The following is a 23,965-nucleotide window of genomic DNA, read 5'->3' as shown; positions in this document are numbered from 1 at the left end:
TATTACCTTCTTCCACATCTACAAAGGCTATCATAACACTGCTGTGGAGATCTATATACAGCTTGACCAAAAAACTGCATTGCCATTGCTTTGCCTGCAAATGAGAGAATGCTATAGAAATGCACCTTAAGTTTCAGTTGGCTATACTGAAGGAATTTGCATTGTAATCCTATTTTGGTTATATCAAACATCCATCAGTCAAGACTACTGTAGTTTTCCCAAAGGGCCCTAAAGTGCCTGACGGTTGGAAAGAGTTCAATTCTAAGCAGTTATCCTGGAGAACAGACTGACTATACATACCAATAAAAACACAAGCATCTTTCTAGCATCCAGCATGCAAGACTATAAAAGCAAGTTTAAAGCCAGGATAAGGAAGGATTCCATGCCTACCACAAACAATGCCAGGGTATGCTTGGATGATGCAAGTGCTACATAGTTAACACAGATAATTTCCAGGATAAAAAATGACTGCAAGGATAATGCAAGTTTTGTGTAGGTATGCTTGAAATAACTAAATACACCTTTCAGAACTTTTCCTGCTGCTCATTAAGTTACACCAATTTTCAAGGTAAGACATACTGCAAACTTGTAAGATGCATTCCTAACTTTTTATTCTCAGTATGGGTAACAAATAACCACCCCCTTGACAAACATTGTAAATGGGTGGAAATAATAACAGAGCCCCATTACTTTGTTACTGCAAATTGCATTCTCTGTTAAACTGGTTTACATAACAACATATATAGCTGAATTCTGGTTTGATTGCAGCTACACCGTTGGAGTAATTTTACAACACATGTGATGAGCTACAGTACCAGAAAGCAGCAACAACTTTTTATCTATGACGTTGTTTTTCAAAGGGACCAGTGATAATATTGCTAGGAGGACATTTGATTTCAAAACTTGGTTATCACTCCTTTAACCCTTTCAGTCCTGAATTATTTTTGTCGAGCTGAAAAATGCAAAATTAGGTTATATAATCCTTTATTGATTTATTTATTTTTTTTTACATATTTTAATAGACTGGGACCTAGGAGTCCCGTGAGGTTCCAACGTGATTTCCGACGGCATATGTTAACATCGGACGCTAAGGTAAGGCAGGACCTCGAGGGCCCGCCAGGACTGCAAGGGTTAATTCTGGCAACAGTGTACTTTTTACATGATACAATGTACTTTGACATAAATCTGCTGACATTTAAGAGCTTTGGGTAGTTTCCCAGAAGCCTGATGAAATGGTTTGCAAAGGACAAGAGTCTATATGATGGGAATTTTGCCAACAAGTGACAGACAAAAATTGCTATGGAAGTCTCACCATAAATGTAGGGTACAGTATATTTACAGAAATGAAGTCATCAATTTGCCACATTCTATTTTTTTCCATATGTGTTGAACCCTATGTAGTTCTGAATCCTTGTGCAATTTTGTACATGTTAAGGTACTTTTTCCAACTTCATTTATTTAAGGTGAGCTCCATCTATAAACAATATCATCTTTTAATATCACGCCTCGTGAAGCTAAACAACATACTGAAGACCGGGGTTTATCATGTGGTTCGATAAACGTGGGGAAAAAAACATGGCAATAGTTCATTTCTATAAATATATATACCCTACGGTAGTTCCATTTCGGATGAAACAACTTTCATAATAAATATTTTATTTGTGGCTCTCATTTGAAGGCAAAATGTGTCCTTTAGTGTCTCATGACTTTTACTATAACATTAAGTATCGTTGCTTATTTAAAATGCTTCTCTGATTCACTTGTACTGCAGAAATCAACTCTAGTTTATTGATTAGTAAGAGCATATTACAAAGCAGTTCTTGTGAACACAGATTTATACAACAAACACTGTTTTATTTGGAAACAAAACTACTGGTTTTGTATCAGAGATAATTAATGTTTTATTGCTTCAATGCAACAACATCTTAGGATAGCTGTTGGCAAAGTCAGTATTTCCAGTTCAGGTCTTTGTTCCAACCCGGCCCTCAAATATTAGTTAACTCCCGAAAAACGCTTGATCGTCTAAGTCTACCCCTTTGTATTACATATATTGGTGATCCTAAAAAGTAGAATTGTTTTGAAAAGCAGAAACATGGTGGTGATGATGAAATGCATACTGTCTCCTGTGTGCTGGTTAAATTGATGAATATGCACGGGACTAATGTTAATCTCGCCCTTTCAGCAATTTCCAGGCAGCTCCTGCTGAGGTGGTCAGAAGGCTGTGCAGATTTCCTGCTGGTTTTACTTGTTCAACAGGTTATAGTGCTCATTCTTTTGGTAGTTTTGCGAGTTCCAGAAAAGCCAGATGATTTTCTTTGTAAAAACAATGTGATGTGTGAGCCAGTTTATAATTATTTCCCATTTATCACGGTCAACAGCAAACTGGGTTTCTGGAGATTTTTTGTTTTTGTTTTTGTTTTTATCAATGCTAGCTTAAAGCCACGATTCTGGATAGCTCTTCAAAGATATCCTCTGGTAAAGTCCATAAACACATCCTTCATTGTCTAATGGAAAGCAAACTTTCCTCTGATTGACTGAGAATTGGTTATTAACTACGGTGTATATAGAAATAGAATGAATACAATGTTTTTTCTAGTGATTGATGAGTATCCTGTTGGATCCTGATTATTATTGGATATAGAGCTGTTTTTGAATTCTCTGTACTCAGAAAGACTAGGGGTGGAGATTTTGTTGCCCATTTTTCGCTCACTCGAGATAAGCATCTCCTCTTTAAAAATATGCAAAACAAGTAGAATTGTGTGTGTGTGTGGGGGGGGGGGGGGGGGGTTGTTGACTGATAACCTCATTCAGACTACTTGCTGATTAAATACCTTGGTATCGTCGAATAGACGATTATCTTCTCTCTTTAAAAATATGCCCCATTTACCGCCAATGCTGAATTACTGGGTGGAACATTTGTTTTCTATTTTATCCCGCGTCCTTAACCAGAAACCTATTTTTAAGATAAAACCAAGAGAACATGTCATACCCAGTAAATTCGCATTAAGTACATGTTTATAAAATACCAAACCACAGTCGTTCTGTAGGTTCTGAATATCGATTTCTCTCTCAACTAAAGTGTTATGTAGTTGAGAGAGAAATCGGTTATATGTGCATATCACTACATAACAGTGTAATAAGTGAATCTAAAACGTTATTAAGGTATTATAAACTAGCAAATTACTATGTTGGAGGACAACTCGCTTTCCTCTTGTTTATTTAGTTTTTTCTTCATCAGATCACTATACTGTCATCTATTATTCTCTACATATGTATAACATGCAGCAATAATACCCCTAAAGAAGTCCGTATAACTAAGCGACAGAGAAAAATAATGTAAGATCTAATAAGTGTAAGTACATGTCTCCTATTAGGACCCAGCGTTGCCCTGTAACGGGGAGGCTGTGCCGTGACCGAGTGGGTGGTTCCAGCTGTCGCTCACATCTCTCTCTCTCTCTCCACTCACTCAGTCAAATCTGATACACTTCGCATCATTAACCTGAAATAGCAGAGGTAGTGCAACTTTGGGGTCCTTCACAGCAGTGACCGGGAAAGTGTCTAATAATCGGCAGTTGACGTTTTTAACCCTAGACGAGGTTTTTGTTTTATTGATCTGAGAGAGAACCACCTCACCTCTATCGGGAGTGCAGACAGACCAATTGCATCTTGTGGTCGTTTTCTTTCTTTTAAAAAGGTCGCTAACAGGATACAAACCTACTAGACTGAAAATATACATATATATATTTTTTTTAAATCGTTTTTATGCCTGTTCTATTTCTCCCATCGTATCCGTTGCGCTAGGTTCAGATTTTCTTTCTTCATTTTTAACAGGTGTGTATTTACGTGCGTTGTTTTTCTTTTTTCCCTTTATTTTATCTTGCAGAGTTCGTTGGTTTCTCTTTAAAATATACATTTTATTATTGTTGTGGTGTTTTATTTTTCTGTTTAATTTAAGTTTCCAGCGTCCTTGTTTATTTTCACGCTGAGGTTTATATCCTTAGGTGCCGTACCTTATTTTGTTGAGGTCCGGGATAGTTGTTGCGTTGTTTGCAACAATGTCGAGGGACACTGTTCAAATCCCGGACGATTTGGCTTTTACCAGTTTTAAAAATGAATGTAACTCCGATGAAGGCTGGAATGTGACTTACAACAAATCCGGGACTACCGTGTGGATTCAGGGACTGGACGAAGAGAAATCGTTACACAAAATAAAGGTACGACGATTTAATTTATAAATAGAGGTATTGTTACAAACTTGTATTGGACAGACGTATGATAATTCTTCTAAAGTTGTTACAGCAGCCTAGTGTCTTATATACCAAAAGTGTAATATACATTATAAAGCCTGCCATTAAGGAACACCTGTCGCATTACAAGCCAAAGATGACGTAGCTTATATTTTTAAAGACCGGTTGTTCGGTAAATGCGTGTATCCGGTTAACACAGACAGCGAAAAGTTATTGAAAGCAATTTGTAGTGTATTTGAATTACAACCCCCCTCGAATAGATCTGGGGTGTAACTTGATTCACCAGATGTATGTGATGACAGACAAGGAAGAGAAAGGCAGCACTTACTGTATTGTTGATGGTAAGTAAAGTGCGGCGTTTCTGAAGATTTCCGGAGTGGGAAAGCGCGCACATGGGGATGAATGGTGTGAAAAATACTCGAAGTATATCAGGCATGTAAATAAGACTCCCTCTGAGTTTAATAACACACACCTGAGCTTGTTTACCTATACATTGGGGCTAATCAAGTACATGTTATGCAATAGCAGTCTCATTTCCGTCCCTGTAAGCTAAGTAAGAAATAACAGGTAATTTAGTTAGGACACCCTATCTTTTGACAGGTGATCTTTGTAGCTGGCAGTTTTAACATTAGGAAGTATGATAGGCTACTAACATGATTATTCTGTAGAGAGGTGTCAGTTTCCTAAGAAGCAAAATAACATCCTTTGATTGTTTCATTTATTTTAAACGAGATAGTTTCACTCTGTTCTTGCTTGTTTTTTTGTTGCACATTCATGAGCGTGTTTCCTATGTTATATAACCACGTTTGTTTTCTTTTAACTTTGCTGTCAGATGGATCTAATACAATATTAACATGCGTAGCGCCTTGTCATTTTACAGACAGAAGTATACTAAATACTTCAGATGTTGGGTTGCCATAACCTCAGCACACAAAGGTCGCTATATTACTAAACTGTGACCTTATATATGGCTCCTCCTCCGTTGATATCGATTTAATAGGGCCCTGGCTGTGTTTGGCCTGAGAGCTCTGAACCTCCCCATTTCCCATGTCAAACCCCTGTAGTGAAAAGCACCTGTACAATAGGAGCCTCATGAACAATTTCTCATGTTAGATGGTCTGGATTTTAAGACCACTGTACGTGCTATTCACTACATCTTCTGGCTTTGTGATTGAATGTGTTGGCCCTGCTTTGCTTGTTTTGTAGTCTGAAAGCCAGACACCCTGTTGTTTATGAAACAGTCATGTTCAATGTGTTCAAGTCTACCCGGTTAATGGGATCCCTGGCCTGTAATAAAAGCTCACAGGGACGATTTACTCGTCAAGGTCTTGGGCTGCAGCAGTAAGCACACTTTATTTTTTTTAGTGCTGCTTTTACACAATAAAAGGATGGCAGTTCACTTTAATTACTGGCAGGCTTCTTGGCTGTGACATACAGATTATGAAGTTAGGGTGCTTACATATTCTAAGGTCCAGCCAGCTTTAAAAAAAAAAAAAAAAAAAAAAAAAGCTGACATAGCATGCCATAATAAAGCATTGACAGCATGTTTTCAGGGTTTACTGGTGTTAAATACCAGGAAGCAGTTGAGAGCAGAGACTTGTTTTTTGAAGCCTTGTAATATCAAGGCGTTCTTATTCCCCACTTGCTGTGTACTGTGCTGTCATGTGCAGCAGTTCTGAGTCACTTTGATAATCTTATTCCAAGAGATTTTTGTCCCCACTCTTAATAGACCTTGGCCGTGGTTTAAGACGCATTCCTGAAGTGATTTGGGAGTGAAGTGCAGGTTTTTTTGGCTCAGTATTGTGTCTTCTTGGAGTTGTGTTAGAGATAAAGCCCATGAGGTGATCAGTATTTTATAATTATTAAGATGAATTGGCTAGACTGGGCGTGTGGGATTTCCAGAAACGATGGTTGGAACAATGTTTCCTACCACTGTTCTCTAAATCATTGTGGATTTATAGCACCACTTTCCTTTTTTAATACTGAAGAGTCTAGTTTAGAATCGACACAGAAAAGCAGCCTCTTGTATTGGAGGCTGTGTGGTCCGGTGGTTAAAGCAAAGGGCTTGTAACCAGGAGGTCCCCGGTTCAAATCCCGGCTCAGCCACTGTGTGACTCTGAGCAAGTCACTTAACCTCCTTGTGCTCTGTCTTTCGGGTGAGATCTGCTGTAAGTGACTCTGCAGCTGATACTTAGACACCCTAGTCTCTGTGGGTCGATTGCAGCGTACCAAAGTGAGTCCACTTGAAGCAGGTTTAGTCCACTTGCTTAGACTAAAGTTAGTACACTTGTTAATCCCGGTTGCAGCGTACCAGACGATAACCACCACAGGTGGATCATCCGCTAAATCGGACTAAAGATCCTGATTGCAGTTTATCAAATCAGACGTGAGATGATCCTGCTCAGGAGGACTAACTTAGTATTATGAACAGGGTTCTCCCCAGAGATTCTGTACAGCCGGGGGGCAGAACATTATAGCCGGAGAACTTTTAACTGAAAAATAAACTTGCCTTACCTTAAATATATAATACGACAAAGAATTTGAATAATGTGTTGTCTTTCGTTGACTATATCTGGTTGCGCTTTTATATGTGCTACAATTTCTTTTTCATTACTGTTTTTTATTATGGTAAATTACCATATTCTTATTTAGGCACTGCACGATTTGACTGGGGAAAGATAATGTTGGGTTATTGGAGTCCCCCCCCCCCCCCCCCCGAAAAAAACGGTAACTTTTTTACAGTACAATAATACGACAAACAATGGAGTGAATTTATCCGAAAAATAATCTTAATATTTTTTTAATAAAGTAGCCAGCGCAAATATAGCATTAAGCGGTGGATTGTGCTGAGTCACAGAAATATCCTTAATAAAATTGACAATTGCACTATGTAATGATATAATGTACCTTAATATATTATTGATACACTATATTAAGCAATTATTCATTATCTTAGGTAGACAGCGAATGTATCCGGTAGTTTAAATAAACAACTATAGCAATGTGGCACCCTTTTCCTTTTTATCTAATTTATTATGGTTGAGGAACAAAGTGTTCTGAAGAGATTGTTTTCGTTTTTTCATTAAAATATTTTACAAACTTTTAAAACTGGGAAGTGGCGCCCTTGTCACTGAAACTGCATGTTGCATTTTGTGGTTACAGAACATTGATACGAGTAAGTTGTAACAGAGGAAGGAGGAAGTCCTTGTGGATGATGTCATTGTAGTTCTGTTTTGTGTTTCCCACACTGCAGTATGTAGAAGGTCGTTGTCGCGTAGTTTTGATATGTTTCGCAAGCACAGTTTTGCTAGTGCTTTTGAAATCCTTATAAACAATCATCCTTGCTCATGTTACTCAGTACAGCAAAACAAACTTAGGCTTACAAAGCTGTTTTGTGTGAGACACAACTCCGAGCGCTGTACACATTGAATATAAAGCTACAGTCATACAATTCAAAGATACAGGCCTAGGCAACTGGAATCCAACCTTCTGAATTTTTTTTGTGAAACAGACTAGGGCTTTCAGTAAACTTCAATTACTGTGCAAGGAATATCAGAGGTAGGTGATGACATTTATGAATGAGAATTCTACAAAAACTACATAGGTGATCTTTGTAGATTGTATTGTTGACATCAATGGAAAGGAATGGATGGCTAAGGTAAGTATCCTGGGCTGGACTGAGTGGGGATTGGAAGAGAGTGGTGCTGGGACGCCATCAATGGGAGCCAGCATTACACTTCAGCGATCAACACCAGGCCAGCGGGAAATCCACGTTACCTGGCAGAGGAAAAGCACTGAAGGCTCACATCTTACTTCAAAGTGTACAGATGTCTTGCTTTGTCCCCACCACTACTATCTCATTGCATCTGTGTGAAAGCCCAATATTAGCACGAAGTAAGCAACAGCTACTCTGCAGTGGGAAACAGTGGAATAGATGAAAACCTACAGATTAAAAGTGTGAGGCATAAGAGAAGAATGTCTCTCGTTTCTAACTTAAAGGCAACTTGGTACAAGTATGGAAACCGTTCTCTAATTACTGACCACTTGTTTCAATTCACTTTGTATGGGATTTCTGTTTCAGTCATCAGACACCCTGATGACTTTTAAAAACTCATCTTCTCTCTAAGTTCAGCAGGTATACCAGATAGGAACCATTAACCTGCCCCATTGCACCACTCTGCCCCCAGTGGGCGTAAGAAATGCCACCTTTTGTTTTACTGTATGGGGCATTTCCAACTATTTCGTATTTCAGACCCGTTTTCTTTACTATGGAAATAATAGTTGTCACTGTCTAATGTGCTCTCCGAAGAACGATTGAGAAGAGACCACGTAATTTACATAGCACTGAGTATAAATGCAAATTTCACTGATGAAACCATCTGCGCAGGTCTGGAAGAGGAAGTCAGGAGTGAGGGAGATGGTCTGTTGACTGCAGTGCAAAGTGTGAGCCGTTTGACTGAGCCTGGCAGTAAACACACCACTGGCACAGTTCTCCTCATGAGGTTTGTAGGGAGATTCAGTGCAGGTTCTGGGTCCGAGTCATGCACACTGCACTCTGTTGGGCATGCTGGTGGCTTGACATTTCTACTACTATCGTCTGTAAGGGTGTGCATTTCATTTACTGCTTGGTGCTAAACTGGATCTGCTCCACCAACAAGCTGGCAACACCCCAACTTTCTTTATTGAAGTACAACATTGCATTATATGAATTGTATACAGATATCTATTGGAAGTAATCAAAAGTCTTTTTTTCTATTTATATTTCATGAATTGCTGTACGTTGATATAACATGATAACCAAACATGATGTTGAAGGGGGGTAAAATGCATGTTGGAACTCCATTTATCGATATGAACATTTTTGACTTGCTGTGAGTAGTATTGATGGTAAAAGGATTCTTTATTACACTGTTTGTTATTTATTGCTTGGCGTGCAGGACGATGTGAACGTGGTTTGAATCCTGCTGTGGTCTAGTTATCAGACTGAGCTAGGGAAACAGGGATCTCTGCAGTGGCCTTTGAGCTCCTGAAAGCCTGGGTTTACCTAATTGAGCTCCAGTGACCACTGCTGATCATGCGCTCAACGAATCCAGGCAGAGGCTGAATACTTCGTTAGCTTTGATTGGCTCGACAGCAGGGACTTCGGACCCAGAATGGTGTGTCAATCAGCAACATACAGCAATCAAAAAATAGATTAAATAAGACATCTACTGGTTAGTGTGGACTGAAGGAGAAGCATTGGCAGGAAGTTCGAAGCAATTTCTGAATATGATCTTTAAAACCTGAGAAGGAAAGATTATTGGATTCCATCTTCATACTTCATACTGTCTGTGTGTGTCTGTTTGTTTCTTTCCAATCACTTTCCTAACCTGACCATGAGTATAACACATTTTTCATGATAGGAACGGCAGCAGTATTTCTACAACCTTCATGGTGCTGGGATGCAGAGCCTCGTCAGAAATGAGGGGGTGCAATTATTGGTTTCTCCCATATTAGTTTGGATGCCTCTGGTTCATTCGAGCCAGGTGGATTCTGATTAGATGTCTTGTGTACATAAGCATGTTTCATAACGCTGCACTCTAACGGGACAGGAGGATCTCTGGGGAGTGCATTCAAAAGCTTTTCCTGCATAAACGTCTTCAATTATTAAATGTGGGGACACGTGTTAGCTTTCCAGGGACTTGGAATTTTTCGCTACCCTGCAGGAACTCAAAGTGCTTTTTTTCTAATTGGAGATAAGAAAAACCCCACACGAGTCTATAAGGCAGAGAGAACCTCCAAATGCATTTAATCCAAGCCCATTTATTGCGAGCTTGTCGGAGGTGACTGGATGTGACGAACAGAAACTTTTTTCAGCTCTTCTGGGATCCCGCAGTGGCCTTGTAGATATATGGACAAAATGTAATGTAGCCTTCTCACATTTTTTTGTATCAAATGTGTCTTTTTGGGAGAGGTGTATGTGTATCTCCTCTCTAGCAGGAAAGCTATTGGGTCAAGTGAGCAACTGCTCTGAGTTTCACGCTAACCCAGCAAAGAACTTCTCTATTTGTTTTCCAACTGGAAAGCTTTGTGAAAGCATTGCTTCTACTGGTACGGTACCAGTGGCAATACTTTACCCCACTGGAATGTTCTCTGTAAATCTGATCCAGGACGTACTCGAGGCTAAGCTTAAATGATGTGGAATAACATCAAATGTGCACTTTTACTGTGCTGCTTAAGTAGTGCTATGTTTCACTAACTATTGGAGGCTACAGTACAGTATATGGGAGTATGTAATGACTGGGTTTATTGTGTACGCACTTCAGTAAATGTAGGCTAATCCACAGGATATTGGTGTTTAAACAGTTGAGAGAATGCAGTTGAAAGGGCTGAATTATCGTCAGCTGGGCTTGGAGGTATTTGACTTCCCAAGGGCCTTGTGTTTGTCGAAGGCTGGCCTGGTTTGCTGAATGAACGCTCCTGTGATGTGGGGACAGCGCTGAGCAGCTGTGTACAGGACAGCCCTCGGCTCCCAAGGCTGTTGACAGGTTGGGCACCCTACTGCTTCCTGAATACTTTAACTCTTTTGTGTCAGTGTAGTGAAAAACAACTTCTGGATACACATTCAGAAGTCCTTGACAGTAAGCTATGACAATAGAAATCCCTTTGCAGAACATTTCACATTCACTTAACTGTACGCAGGACACAGTGATTTTTTTCAGGATACTGGCACCAGAATATATTTAAATCTTTGGCACGGGCTGTAAATACGCATGTTACTGATGAACCCTGTTTGGCAAGTTTTTCAGAATAGGCCAATGCACCCCTGTACACAACTGGTTGCTGTATTGCAGATTGGAATTTGGTACAACCATGTAAAACTAAAAAGCAGCAGAGAGTATTTGACTGTAATTTCTATTTTACAAAAGGCTTGTTTAATTTGAGTTAAAGCCTGTTCTAGTTCAAGCACAGTGTACTTCCACCCTATCAATCTGAAGAGCTTTGGGGCTCCCGAGTGGCGCATCCAGTAAAGGAGCTCCACGCGGAGTGCAGGATGTGCCCTATAGCCTGGAGATCGCAAGTTCGAATCCAGGCTATGTCATAGCCGACCGTGACCGGGAGTTCCTAGGGGGCAGCGCACAATTGGCTGAGCGCTGCCCGGGTAGGAAGGGCTTAGGTCGTCAGGGGAATCCACGGCTCACCGCGCATCAGCGACCCCTGTGGCCAATAGGGCGCCTGTGGTTCTGCAGTGGAGCCGCCAGATCTGTGTTGTCCTCCGGCACTATAGGACTGGTGGCATCGTTGTGGATCTGCAATGCGAAAAATGACGGCTTGGCAGGAGCACGTTTCGGAGGACACATGTTCCAGCTGCCATTTCCTGAGTCGGCGGGGGGGGTTGCGAGCGGTGAGCCGAGGATACAGATAAATTGGCGACGACTAAATTTATAAAAAAAAATCTGAAGAGCTTTCTCTATTCGTACAGCCACTCTGTTAAGACCTCAGTCGCTTTGGGGGTTGAAATATATCTGAAAGTAACGAGGTGCAGGTTTGTAAGCAGCTCGTCAAGACGTAGGAAAGACTGGGTCCCGGTGGCTCACCTTTTGAAAGCACGGCATGTGGTGTGCAGGGTGAGTCATGCAGTCAGGGGAGTGCAGGTTCACGTCCTGGCTGTGCGAAGTCGGAGGTCTTTGCTGGGGATTTGGGAGGGAGCGTTGCATTGGCTCTGGTACTCCCGCTGGCTAGGGTGTCAAAACAAGTGCTTAGTGAGCTCAGGCGGACACCTGCAGGGCTGGCCTTTGTTCTCGAAAGGCCAGTAGCTCGCTGTCATCCACTCTTGAGTTTCTGTGAGGGGAGAAAATAATTGGACATTCTAAATTGGGGAGAAAATCAGGGGTAAAATAATTGGGCACTCAAAAAAAAAAAATGCAGGGAAGACTAAAATGGTGATGGATTGGAATTACTGTGGAGCAGTTTGGAGGATGGAGTTAACCCCTGAGAGTTCATGGACCAGCCAGCAGTATTACACTGTACACTGTAAATAAAACATTGCTATATTGCATAACTGTCCACTGCTAGTATCAGGGATGGAAATAAGACTCCTAGTGCATAGCAGATTTATCCATTCCAGGTTTTAATACAAGCCTGATTAGCCACAGTGTATAGGTAACAAGTGTGTCTTATTAAACTCCTGGTAATGGATTGATATGCTATTCAATGGGAGTCTTATTTTCACCCCTGGCTTGTTATATTTAATATTCAGTCTATAAGCTCCTTCATGTGAGTTTTTATGGTTTCATTTCCACAAGATCGACTCCATCGTGGATGCAGCATTAAGAGGGGGTGGGGTGGAAATGCTTGCAGTGTCTGTAGAGCACAAGTGCACTGAAGATGACAGAAATGATAACAAAGAAGGGGCCTACTGACCAATAAAATCATATTGAGGGGCTGCATTGAAATCGTTTTTGAGTCGCCGGTAAAGAGATCTGGTCCCCTGCTGGTAGAGAGAGAGAGAGAGAGAGAGAGAGAGAGAGAGAGAGAGAGAGAGAGAGAGAGAGAGAGAGAGAGAGAGAGAGAGAGAGAGAGAGAGAGAGAGAGAGAGAGAGAGAGAGAGAGAGAGAGAGAGAGAGAGAGAGAGAGAGAGAGAGAGAGAGAGAGAGAGAGAGAGAGAGAGAGAATGTAGGTATTGTTGTTGTTTTATCTCACGTGTACTGAGACCTGTTCCTGGTTAGCTGATGAAATTGTACAATCGTTCTCAGCAGGAGCCTCTCAGAGTCAGCATGCTGCTGTTTACGCATTTACTCCAACTCCAAAGCTTCCTCCTCTGCAGCGACCTCCCTGCTGTACCTACGCTTCATGTTGGTTGTGTTAACGGGGCTTTGAATTTGCTCATCTTCCCCATGGGATTTTATTGGCCTCCATTTAGGAAATCCTACAAAAATCGTGATAGCCCTTGTCTGCAATTCTTAATGTGGATGCAATACTTGCCCGCGTTTTGAAATCCAAAAGCACTCTTGTTTTATGATTGAGGAATCAGATAACATTGCAGGCTATTCTTCAAGCCAAATTTAGAAATAATAATCAATTGAAGACATTAGGCCATTTAAATAATATGCTGGTTTATCATTAACTGATGAAGCTGCACAGAAATGATGTGAAGCAGAGATCTTCAGCATTTTACATTTGGGGAAGATGAAGTGGATTTTAAAATACTGACGCCTTATCACTAAACAAAAATGCATCCTGATATTTAGTTCTGTGCTACATAATTCACATTGATAGCTCTGCTATTTATGGAATGGATAATGCTGTCTCTACTTAAGTGTTTTTTTAAATTATGCTGTGTCCTGTGAACTCTGTTGGTTTCAAAGTCCTGTGTCCAGTGACTGGTGGACGTTAGTAATTGTTATTTTGCTTTGTCTGTTACAAGTTTTTTTTGTTTTTTTTAAGGAAGGATCTTGGATATCGGTGTGTAACTATGGGGCCGCATCTAAAATAAAACAAGTGGTTTAAATATGCTTAGACAGGGTCAAAAGTGCTGTAACATTTATCACTAACGTCTCTTGTTAGTTTCTAGTCTCTGTTAAAAAAAAAAAAAAAAAAAAAAAAAAAAAATTCAAGTATTGTATGATTGTCGGTCTGAAACTGTTTTACAAAGCAGCTGATAAGTGATAACAGATAAAGCAGGGACTTCATGATGACTATTTTTATACATTGGCAAGACTGTTTACTTCTCCGATCTTGGCTTTCACAAAATTAGATTTGAGAATAGTTAACTGAATAATATTCTGTAAACCAATCCAATTAGAAAGAACATGAATACCAACACGTTTTATATATATATATATATATATATATATATATATATATATATATATATATATATATATATACACATATATATATATATACACATATATATATACACATATATACATATACACTGCTGTGCAAAAGTCTGACATGTTGCATTTTTCTACTCTGATGCATTATGAGCATCAACAATTTACTCAAAGCCTCCACTAGTGTTTTCTACTATTATAACAACCTTGACTTGCATAAAGAAGGAAAATCATTCAGTGAAATAGCTCGCATCACTCGATTTTCAAGGTGTTGTATCCAAAGCATAAAGTACAGCGAAACACCATCTGTAATTGACAAACCCAGGACTGGAAGACCCAAAAAGCTGTCTAACAAGGATGAGCAACACTTGAAAATAATATCCTTAAGGAATAGAAAGAAGACAAGCATTGAATTGACAACAGAACTGGCAGAAGGCACAAGTGTCGTTGTCCATCAAATCAACAGTATGAAGGTCACTCTTGAAATCGGGACTAAAGGATGTGTTGCAGTAAGAATACCTCTGTTAAGAAAGGGGAACACGACTAAAAGGCTAAAGTAGGCACAAGAACACAGAAATTGGACTATGGAACAATGGTCAAAGGTGCTTTGGACTGTTGATGGATGGACAGTGACACCTGTGCCTTCCAGAGAGAGCACTGTGCTTGCACGCGCAGAATCTGGTTTGTTTACTTTTTGCAGTCTAAAACTTTTAAATAGAGGCTCAAGCTGCTGTGTTGATCCTGTGTTTTTTTTTTATATTAATCTTGCATATCACACAGAGCTCTTTTTCATTTGCCATGTTTGAAACTGTAGCACCACTTCTGGCGAGGCGGTAAATAAGTGCAAGGTATTTTTGAAATTTCTAGCAAATACGAACATCTGAATTTTGTATCCGAATACATGTCAAAAAAATATTTGTTCGAATATTTGGATATTTGTCCCAGCACTAATATCTATCTATCTATCTATCTAGCTAGCTATCTAGCTATCTATATACAGTTCTATAAAGACAGTAATAAGGAAGATGGAAATCTATAGAGATGTAAACTGTATTATGGCCTATGGTTTGATCTCATAGTGGTCCTGTGTGTTGCACATTGAGTTACACTTCTTTTATCTGGCTTTGATGCTACAAAGAATGGTTCAGCTTCTCTAACCTGAACTTACAACTGTGGTTGTCTGTGGTGGTTTCCATGGTAACAGACTTCTATGCCTCTTAGACAGGCCAAGTGCAATGAAGGCTAGAGAGGCTAATGTAGTTTCAGATTTCCTTCCTCTCTGTGTCTCTGACGTGTAAATTGGGGCGAGAATATCTACTGTTCATCTCATCTTGCAATACTTATAAAATCAGCCTTTCTTTTTTTTTTATAGATCCTTTAGAACATCCTTAGCCTACCAGGTTATTCCATTCCCACCAAGTAAAATGTTCCCCTCAACAGTTAGGTAAAACTGGTTCCTTTGTATGCTTTTGCATTTGCATGTGTATTCTTTGTAAAAACATAAAGTGATTCAGTTGGGCTAACTGCTGTAGTTCAGTCTCCACCTGTCTTTTCTGCAATTTAACATACAGTACTTGTATTTAAAAAAAAAATTCTCCTCATAAAACGATAGTGTCTTCAGTGTCAGTAGCTCTTTTGGGTAAGCACTAGGATGATTTAGTAGTTGTGCGTAGCTCAGCTTTGTTTTTTAGCAATGAGCTGCATTTTACTAATATTTACCTAGTTCTGCCAGCCACTCTGCAGCTGTTCTCAGTTGTAAAGGTACCTGTTGCTCTTATCAGCACAACTCCCAGTCAGCAGGTCAGGTAAGAGAATTCATTTAAGAATAATCACATGGTTTCTTCCCATTGTTCAAAAGAGGTCAGAGTGCAACGAGGAAGTGTTTTTGTAACCAAAAACAACATTCATTTAGACAGTAAATGGACTAGGATGTGCTTTTCAGGAGTAAAAATGACTTTAGTAGTTAATATAGCCTGTATCTTTTATGTTTTTGGTGTTTTTATTGTGAATCATCCCATGTTGAGAACGTGATTGTGAATGACAGTGTCAATGCATGTTGATCGTGCGCTATGTAGATTGTGTGGCTAGGGTGTAAGTGCTATACGTTGACTGCACTGTATCACGGCATGATTGAAGCGACATCAAGATTGGTGTACTTGTTAAACAGTGGCCACGTTGCCCAAATGCCAGGCTTATTTTAATAATATAGCCTAGTTAAAGAATATTTTCCTAGACTGTAATTGAAGACACCTCCTCTTTCTTTTAAGGGTAACACCAATCTGCTATTCTAAATACCCCCCCCCCCCCCCCCCCCCCTCACCTTCTAAATACAAAACCGCAGTTGATACCATGTTTTTTTTTTGTTCTTGAGTTATTTCAGGTGTTTTCCGGTGTTCTAAGGACCATATTTTCCGGCCAGGGAAGTCTAGCTAGCTACTGCTTTCAAGGGATACTGTGTAGGGTGTAGAGCTGGAGTCACTGTTTCTAACAAGCAATATTCAGGTTCCAGTGTGTATAGGCACCTGTATACAGCTATGGCCAAATATTTAGCATCACCTAGAATTTTAGGATTGAGACATAAAGAATAAAAAAAACCTATATGAACATAATTTAGATATTTTATTTAACATCATGTAATCAAAGAAAATACAGAATGATGAGATTGCAAAAGTCATAATACAGTATTTCATGTTAGATTTTGTAATGTCACTTTTTTTAATCTGTCAGTTTTTCGTTAAGTATTTGGAAAACTACAAAGCGGTATGTAATTCCATATGTTAACGTAACATTATTCAGCAGGTTTCATTTGACTTTATGAAGCAACATTTGGTAATGCTATAGGGTGATGCAAAACTTTTGGCCAGAGCTGTACACTACAAATTATGCCAAGTCGCTCGTTTTCAGTTTCACATTTAGATTGCAGAAGACAGATGGCTGGAATGTATTTGTTTCATTTGTGTGTCAAACATTCTGTCGCTCAGAGCTGCTGTCACGAACGAGGCACACGTCACTGTTGATCAGAGCGCAGGGAGAAGGCTTCCCTGGGACTTGTTACTCTTGAAATCTATTTTAACACATGTAGTTGCTATACAGGAATGGAAACTCATCCTGTGTCTCCAGGGTTTTATTGCAGGGAGATGGCATAGGTTTGGAGTGCAGTTTTTGTTGGCTGTAGATGTCTATGTTGCGGTCTGTATATCTACTGTGTGTCTGTGTGTATCTTCAGTATGTACCTGAATAGATGTGTGTAAGGTGAAAATGGCTCAAAGTATTTTCTGTTATATTTATAATGTGACATTTCTAAGGCTTAATGATCCTTTGGACTCGCTGGTTTTATTTTGGGACTATAAAGGAAGTATAATCTACAGTATTCAGGAACACAAGGAAGTGTGCATTTGACACACCTTACCACTTCGGATGATTCGTTACATTGGAATCAAATGAAAACGATGAATCACGCAGGTGGGAATTTTCCGAGTTCAGTCTTGCAAACAAAGGTGACTTAAACGGTCGGTTTATGAACCGAAGTTCTATGTCTCAAGGTATCAAACCCCTCGGGGCAGTGTTAATGGAAGTTAGTCAGAGCAAGGTCCTGTTAGCTTCAATTGCTTCAATTACTTTTGACGTGTCCTGGATGCGAGCGTAATCCAGGTGTAACATTAGTGGAATTTCAAATCTAATGTTTGTTATGTGCATCTGATGGTTGTTCCCTCTCTTCATGTAGTGCCGGATGGTGAGTAAGGATGTTTCCAGCAATACCATGTACGACGTCCTCCACGACACTGAGTACAGGAAGAAATGGGACAGCAACGTGATCGAGACCTTCGACATTGGCAAGCTGACCGTGAACGCGGATGTAGGATACTACTCATGTAAGAGTGGGAGGAGGACTGGAGTAACAGGGTGGAGACTGGGCACGAACCGGTGACCTCGTCCACCTGTATATAATATCCACTGTAGATCACACATGATGTTTAACATACTTCTGTAAGATCTGAAAGAAATACCTTATATTAAAATCCTGCTTTAACAATGTCTTTGATACAGATCTACTATACTGTTGTCATTCTCCTTCACAATAGTGCATTATAAAACATAGGAGAGAAACCAGTCTTTAAGTGTTTACATTCCAAAAGCAACCGCTGTTTTAATGTGGACTTAAAACAAACAAAAAGGATAAGCAGGATGTTTTATACAGTAATCACATTAAAGAACTTGATGGGGTGCATTGTGGACATAGTCACACCCTTTCATTTTATTGCATTTTTTATAGGATAAACCCACTGAGATGCAGCATCTCTCTTTACAGAGGTGTCCTGTGACACATACCTTGGTTGCAGCCAACTCCATTAAGTGAGAAAAACGCAACCCTTTTGCGAATTAATGCTGGACTCGTACCCAAGGCTGTGCATGTACCCCTCATTGGCTGGTTCTCTTTCCTAACACTCTTCTTAACCTCTTTACCCAGGGAAGTGTCCCAAGCCTCTGAAGAACAGGGATGTGCTCACCTTGCGCTCTTGGCTGCCCATGGGAGACGATTACATCATCATGAACTATTCTGTAAAACACACTGTAAGTAGCCCTCCCACAGTAACTGTACAGACTGCACCATGTATTATAAAAAAAAAATAATAGATGGGCTATGTGAATTAAAAGAATATATATATATATATATATATATATATATATATATATATATATATATATATATATATATATACACAATATCAAAGTAACAGATAAAGTAACACACAAGAGTTGACTCGCAAAACACTTGTGGAGAAAATTAAACTGGTGCCCCTGCATCACTTTCCCCAATACAAACGAATTAAAGAAAGCATTCATCAACCTCAATCCCTTTCTTCAGATACAGATTAATCAGTGGTGCTCTAATTACAATTATTTGTCTTTAGTGTAATTAGACCGCTAGTTGGTTTTTAACAGATTTAAACATCTGTTAAAATGAGCTGTCTGTCTAATTACTGTAAAGCCATTTTGTCTTCAGAAGCTGCAGGATGTTTCACATAACTTGAAGCAGTGCGCTGTAGGGTTGGGCCCGTGACCGTGCCCTCTTGGAGATGGGTAGCTCTGTTACTTTATAAACACCATTCCACTTGCTAAATAGTCAGGGCTCAAGCAGCTGAGGAGGAAGTGATATTGTGTTCTTAACCAATACTTCGTCTCCGCCAATCTGTAATGCATTTCCTTGAATCAAAGAGATGTCCTTTCTTGGAAATTTGACACATTTCCGTACCAGTCTTTAAAATGCACTGAAACTGCATGAGTAATAGCTGCATTTCAGTTCTCTTATTCAGCAACTGAGAAGCATTTGTTCTATTTGATGTACACTACATGTAATATAATTAAGAAATTCTCAAAGAATATAGGATTAGAAGAGTGAGAAATTCAGCACCCTGATTTCATGCTAGGTTGATAGATATTGGAGCTGCCTCCTAGTACCTTGGGTCTAATCACCAGGCCACATTACCTTCAGGTATACGTCTCCTGCTCTAGGCCACACTCCCAGTCCCTCGGCTATAACCACAAGGAAACACTTTACACCAATCCCTTAACTTCTAAGACAGACTGTCTTGCACATCCTGCAGATAACCCAAAAGTGATTGTGAGATGCAGGACACACTGCCTGCCAGTCCCACGGCCTACAGTAATGACATGACCAGTCTTTTGTTGATCCTTCCTTAGAAATACCCGGCGAAGAAGACCATGGTCCGTGCAGTTTCAATTCAGACAGGCTACTTCATTCAGAGCAACGGACCCAAGAGCTGTACCCTCACTTACCTGGCACACGTGGACCCTAAAGGTAAGACACTTCATTTGATCAATTTGGCAGAGACATGTCAATGTTTGTATGTGAGGAGATAACTCTCGTTATCTCTTATGCCCATTTCTCTATACTTAACAAATTGCAACAGCAGGATTTTAAAACACTTGTATTTAGACCATGTATTTCACCCTTCCAGTTTATTAAAAAAAAAAAAAAAAAAAAAATAGAGAATATAACTTACCATCCACATTCAGTGGTTTAAATGATTTCCCATTGTTTAAGCAAAACACAAGTAAGTTTGTGTTCATTTGGAGTAAGTGTTGAGTGATTTTGATGCTGTTCTAAATACTGTCTGCTTGTCTGTGCTCCTGTTGAAAAGCAACTGGCACCATGCTGAGTGGGTTCAAAAGCTATGGGCCTCATTTACGAAAGGACACTAAACGCTGTGCATCATAATAGCAATTAGTGTGCATGATTTCCGTATTTACTATTGCAATTTTATTAATTGTCGCGTGGGCATACTATGGTGCACACTGATTTTATTGGGCCACACTATGGTAGTCAGAATAAAATATGTGATTTGTATGGTAATACATGATAATGTTTTTAAATGAGGCATCCCGCTCTGAATAATGAGATGAGCTTTATTCACACCGTATTTACTAAAGGGCGATAATCGTAGTGTGCACCTTAAAGTAAGCGTTAATTAGTTTGTTTGGAAACCAGGCTTTAACCACGGATAGGCGCACTATTTAAACCTATTTTACTGAGCTAAAATCTATCTGGCATCATGGAGGCATACATGCATTAACATTTTTTATATAGAGCAGTGAAAATGATCTGCAAATAACAGGTTATATTAAGTGTGAATGAATGTGTTATAATTTCTTAAATTGTATTTTATAGTTCTACATTGGTACAAATAATAGAGCGGTTAAAAAAAACACTGGACCAAACCAGGTATTATAATTTAAAACAACCTCCTCTGCTAGAATTTCTAACTCCTCTGCGTGCAGTTTTAGTTTGCGTTGCCTCTGCCTGTCTCCTACGGAGAGCTGTGTCTGCTGATCGCTCATTTTCGGTTAATGTAAGTCACCTCCACCTTTCACAATAAGCCACTGACCAAAAGATACACCTGGACTGCTGGGGCTTTTTATATCGGAGTGGTCATGGGTAAGTCTCGGACATGATCGTGCACATTAAATTATCGCTCACGTACATGTAGTGTGCACGCTATGGTATGTAAATTAGCCAAATAGTGTGCACGTAAGTGAATGAGTTCTCTGTTAGTAAATGGGACAGAATTTAGATTTCTGGTGCACGTTATGCTCGCTACTTAATGTGCACGTTGCAACTACATTTAGTGCCCTTTTGTAAATGAGGCCCTATGCCTGCCGTTTGAAGTTACTTAATTGCAGGTCTAATACATTGAGAAGCCCTGATGGCTTCAGTTATACAGAGCAGCTGCTGGCCAGATCGTTAGAATACCTGAAGAATGTTGGTTGACTGCAAGCTCCCAGGTGTGAATAGAATTTCTCCAATGTGTTATTGACCTAAAAATGATTCGAAGCAATTGTGCTTTGTGATAATGACGCTGCATTTTCTAACCAGATGTCGGTTACTCCAAGCCCTTTTTATTTTGTAAGATCCTCTTCTCTTCTTTCAGCTCAGGGGAAACTGATATTATTTATTTTCTGTGCCCATAGGCTCATTACCAAAGTGGGTCGTCAACAAGTCTTCCCAGTTGCTGGCCCCCAAAGTAAGTGCAGTCATGGGGGAGTGGGATGTGCTACTAGTTTTCCAGCTGATTGTGAGAAAGTGTGGCAGGGAATGCATGTCTGTGAGCTTCTTCCATGGGCTTCAGTGCACACTGCCATGCTAATACAATTCTCCACCTCACTTCCCTACAATCAGCCTTCAGGTGTTTTTGTTTGTATGTTTGTTTTTTTGCTCCAATAGTTAGTAAGCAAATGATGATCTAAGCCAAAACTATAGAGAATCCTGCAGAACACAGATCATTGAATATTAAACGGGTACAGGCACAGAAAAAGATCTAGATGAGAACTATCCCTTTATCTGTTCAGGTTACTTTTTCTTTTATAATATATTATAACCTTTGTCCTGGAAAAAAAAACTAAAAAAACACAAGGTGACAAGACTGGAAGCCCGTTTTTTAATTTCTTTTTTTATTTCCATATTGGTCGAATAAAAGATATCAAATCATAAGAATTTAATTGATTTGAATATTATAGATTTCTATTGAAAACTTGCAAAAATATGGGATATGTAGTTAAAGTGAACTTCAGCTACCCTCCGTTGTTTGAACCTGCTCACTGCACGTTCATGAAGTACTGTGCAGTTGATGTTCATAGGGTCCTGTGGAGCAGAATGAGTTGGAGTGTTCAGGGCCTGGATTCAGTAAGTGAGCTGGTTTGTGTTCATCGGCGTGCTGATGGCTATGGGTCTCTATCAGCTCGCTGCTCCTCTACCCTGATTAAACTTTCATGCTGGCCGCCTGTAACACAGCTCCCTCCACATGCTTTGCTTTCTTTGTGTTTTCTTTTTAAAGTTAGTGGCCAAACGATGCACTTCTAAATATTGAATGTGCTCTGGTCTGGAAGGAAAGGTATTCTCACCCTGCTGCAAGTTATAAACTGACTGAGTTACGTGGGGTCAGTCTAGCCAGGAGTGTGTGTGGTGTGGGGGGGCAGTTATTGGACTGCAGGGAGTCAGTTATTGTTTTAACAACTGTCATGTCTGTTTTTACTGCCGTTTTTACTAAAAAATAAGATCCATGTCTTAAGATTTGTATTTAAAAATAAGTCATTTATAACTCGAGACATTCTGGAAAATGTTCTTATCTTGTATCATTGTGGTCTGCAGGCAATGAAAAAGATCTACAAGGCGTGTCTCAAGTACCCCGAGTGGAAGCAGAAGCACAACCCTGGCTTCAAGCCCTGGCTGTACCCAGAGCAGAACCGGCTGCAGAGCATCCCGCTGTCTGAGCTGAGCATCCAGCACGCTGACTCCCTGGAGAACATCGACGAGAGCAGCCTGAGCGAGGCCAAGGAAGAGCAGGGCGAGGGCAGCGACGAGGAGAACACCAACTGAGACCTACACACACATACACAGCCCCCCCCCACACACACACACACACATATACACATACAGAAGCCTAGACTGAAACACATAAGAAAATTCCAACAAATAGACAGGGCCCTACACAGTCTAAGGAATTCAGGAGTCGGGAGCCTAAAGACTAGTTAATTACGACAGACAGACGCACACACAAATGCATATTCCCCCTCTGACACTCATCGATACTAACATACAGTGGCCCATATAGATACCCACACATTTAGACTCATACTTGCACACTAGGGTTACCACCCAGTGTATTTTGTTATGTTATTGCTGTCCATTCCAGATGGCATGCTCAAAAATAGACTGTCCAGTCCTGAAACGGTTGGATGGTAACCCACTCGCAGACTTAGCCCACACTAGCACACCAATAAAACAGGGACAGGAGCAGCAGTGGGGGCACTGACTGAACACAACCACAGAGACACATGTAGAGGAGCCCTGCAGGGTTTCATTGCCATTCTTCCCAGTTCTTTAACCACAATTCTGAACACTGCCAGGAGGCTGCTGCTGACGTCTGTCAAAACGGCCTCCTACCACATCGGACTGCTACACAAAGCACCCCCAAAACACTGCTTCTGCTGTCGGTTCTGTTTTAATGTCTGTTTTGACCTTGTAACTGGGAGGTGGATGGGGATTTCTTGTCAGTGGATGTTTCTAAGAGCCCCAGTTTTAGTGTTGAAAGAACACATCTTAGTCAAGGTAAATTGTGAAACACGATTTAATATATATATTTTTTTTAATTATTATTATTTCTATTATGATCTTAAGTTGACATTTTTAACATTCCTAAAAAGACTGTTTACCTTATTTGATAAATTATGGAATCTAGGCAGTAGTCAACCATGCACACAGAGAACCTGAAAATATGATTGCTAATCTTTCCCCCCCCCCCCCCCCCCCCCCCATGATTTGGATTTAAAATAAACTGCACAGATGTAATGGTGACTGTTTGGTTAACAAAAAAGTATGTT

General features: G+C 40.0%; 1 protein-coding gene across 1 annotated transcript; it reads left to right on the top strand.

Annotated features, from left to right (window-relative positions):
* The first annotated feature begins 3,414 nt into the window (after positions 1-3,414).
* LOC117972888 (START domain-containing protein 10-like) lies at positions 3,415-23,008 on the top strand. The gene is made up of 7 exons (XM_059028548.1): positions 3,415-3,831; positions 4,002-4,214; positions 17,790-17,937; positions 18,534-18,637; positions 19,769-19,886; positions 21,557-21,609; positions 22,734-23,008. The coding sequence occupies exons 2-7, from the start codon at positions 4,056-4,058 to the stop codon at positions 22,959-22,961; spliced, it is 810 nt and encodes a 269-aa protein (XP_058884531.1). The 5' UTR covers positions 3,415-3,831; positions 4,002-4,055; the 3' UTR covers positions 22,962-23,008.
* The last annotated feature ends 957 nt before the right edge of the window (positions 23,009-23,965 follow it).

This window comes from Acipenser ruthenus, chromosome 8 (assembly GCF_902713425.1).
Source record: "Acipenser ruthenus chromosome 8, fAciRut3.2 maternal haplotype, whole genome shotgun sequence".
Classification (NCBI taxonomy): domain Eukaryota; kingdom Metazoa; phylum Chordata; class Actinopteri; order Acipenseriformes; family Acipenseridae; genus Acipenser; species Acipenser ruthenus.
Note: the sequence above shows the minus strand (reverse complement) of the source record. Positions and strands in the feature narration are given on the sequence as shown.

Bases quoted from the DNA above. Each gene is read 5' to 3' on its own strand.
- LOC117972888 (XM_059028548.1), top strand. From the start codon at position 4,056: ATGTCGAGGGACACTGTTCAAATCCCGGACGATTTGGCTTTTACCAGT. The intron at 4,215-17,789 runs GTACGACGATTT...CTCTTCATGTAG, and splicing joins AATCGTTACACAAAATAAAG to TGCCGGATGGTGAGTAAGGA. The intron at 19,887-21,556 runs GTAAGACACTTC...CTGTGCCCATAG, and splicing joins GGCACACGTGGACCCTAAAG to GCTCATTACCAAAGTGGGTC.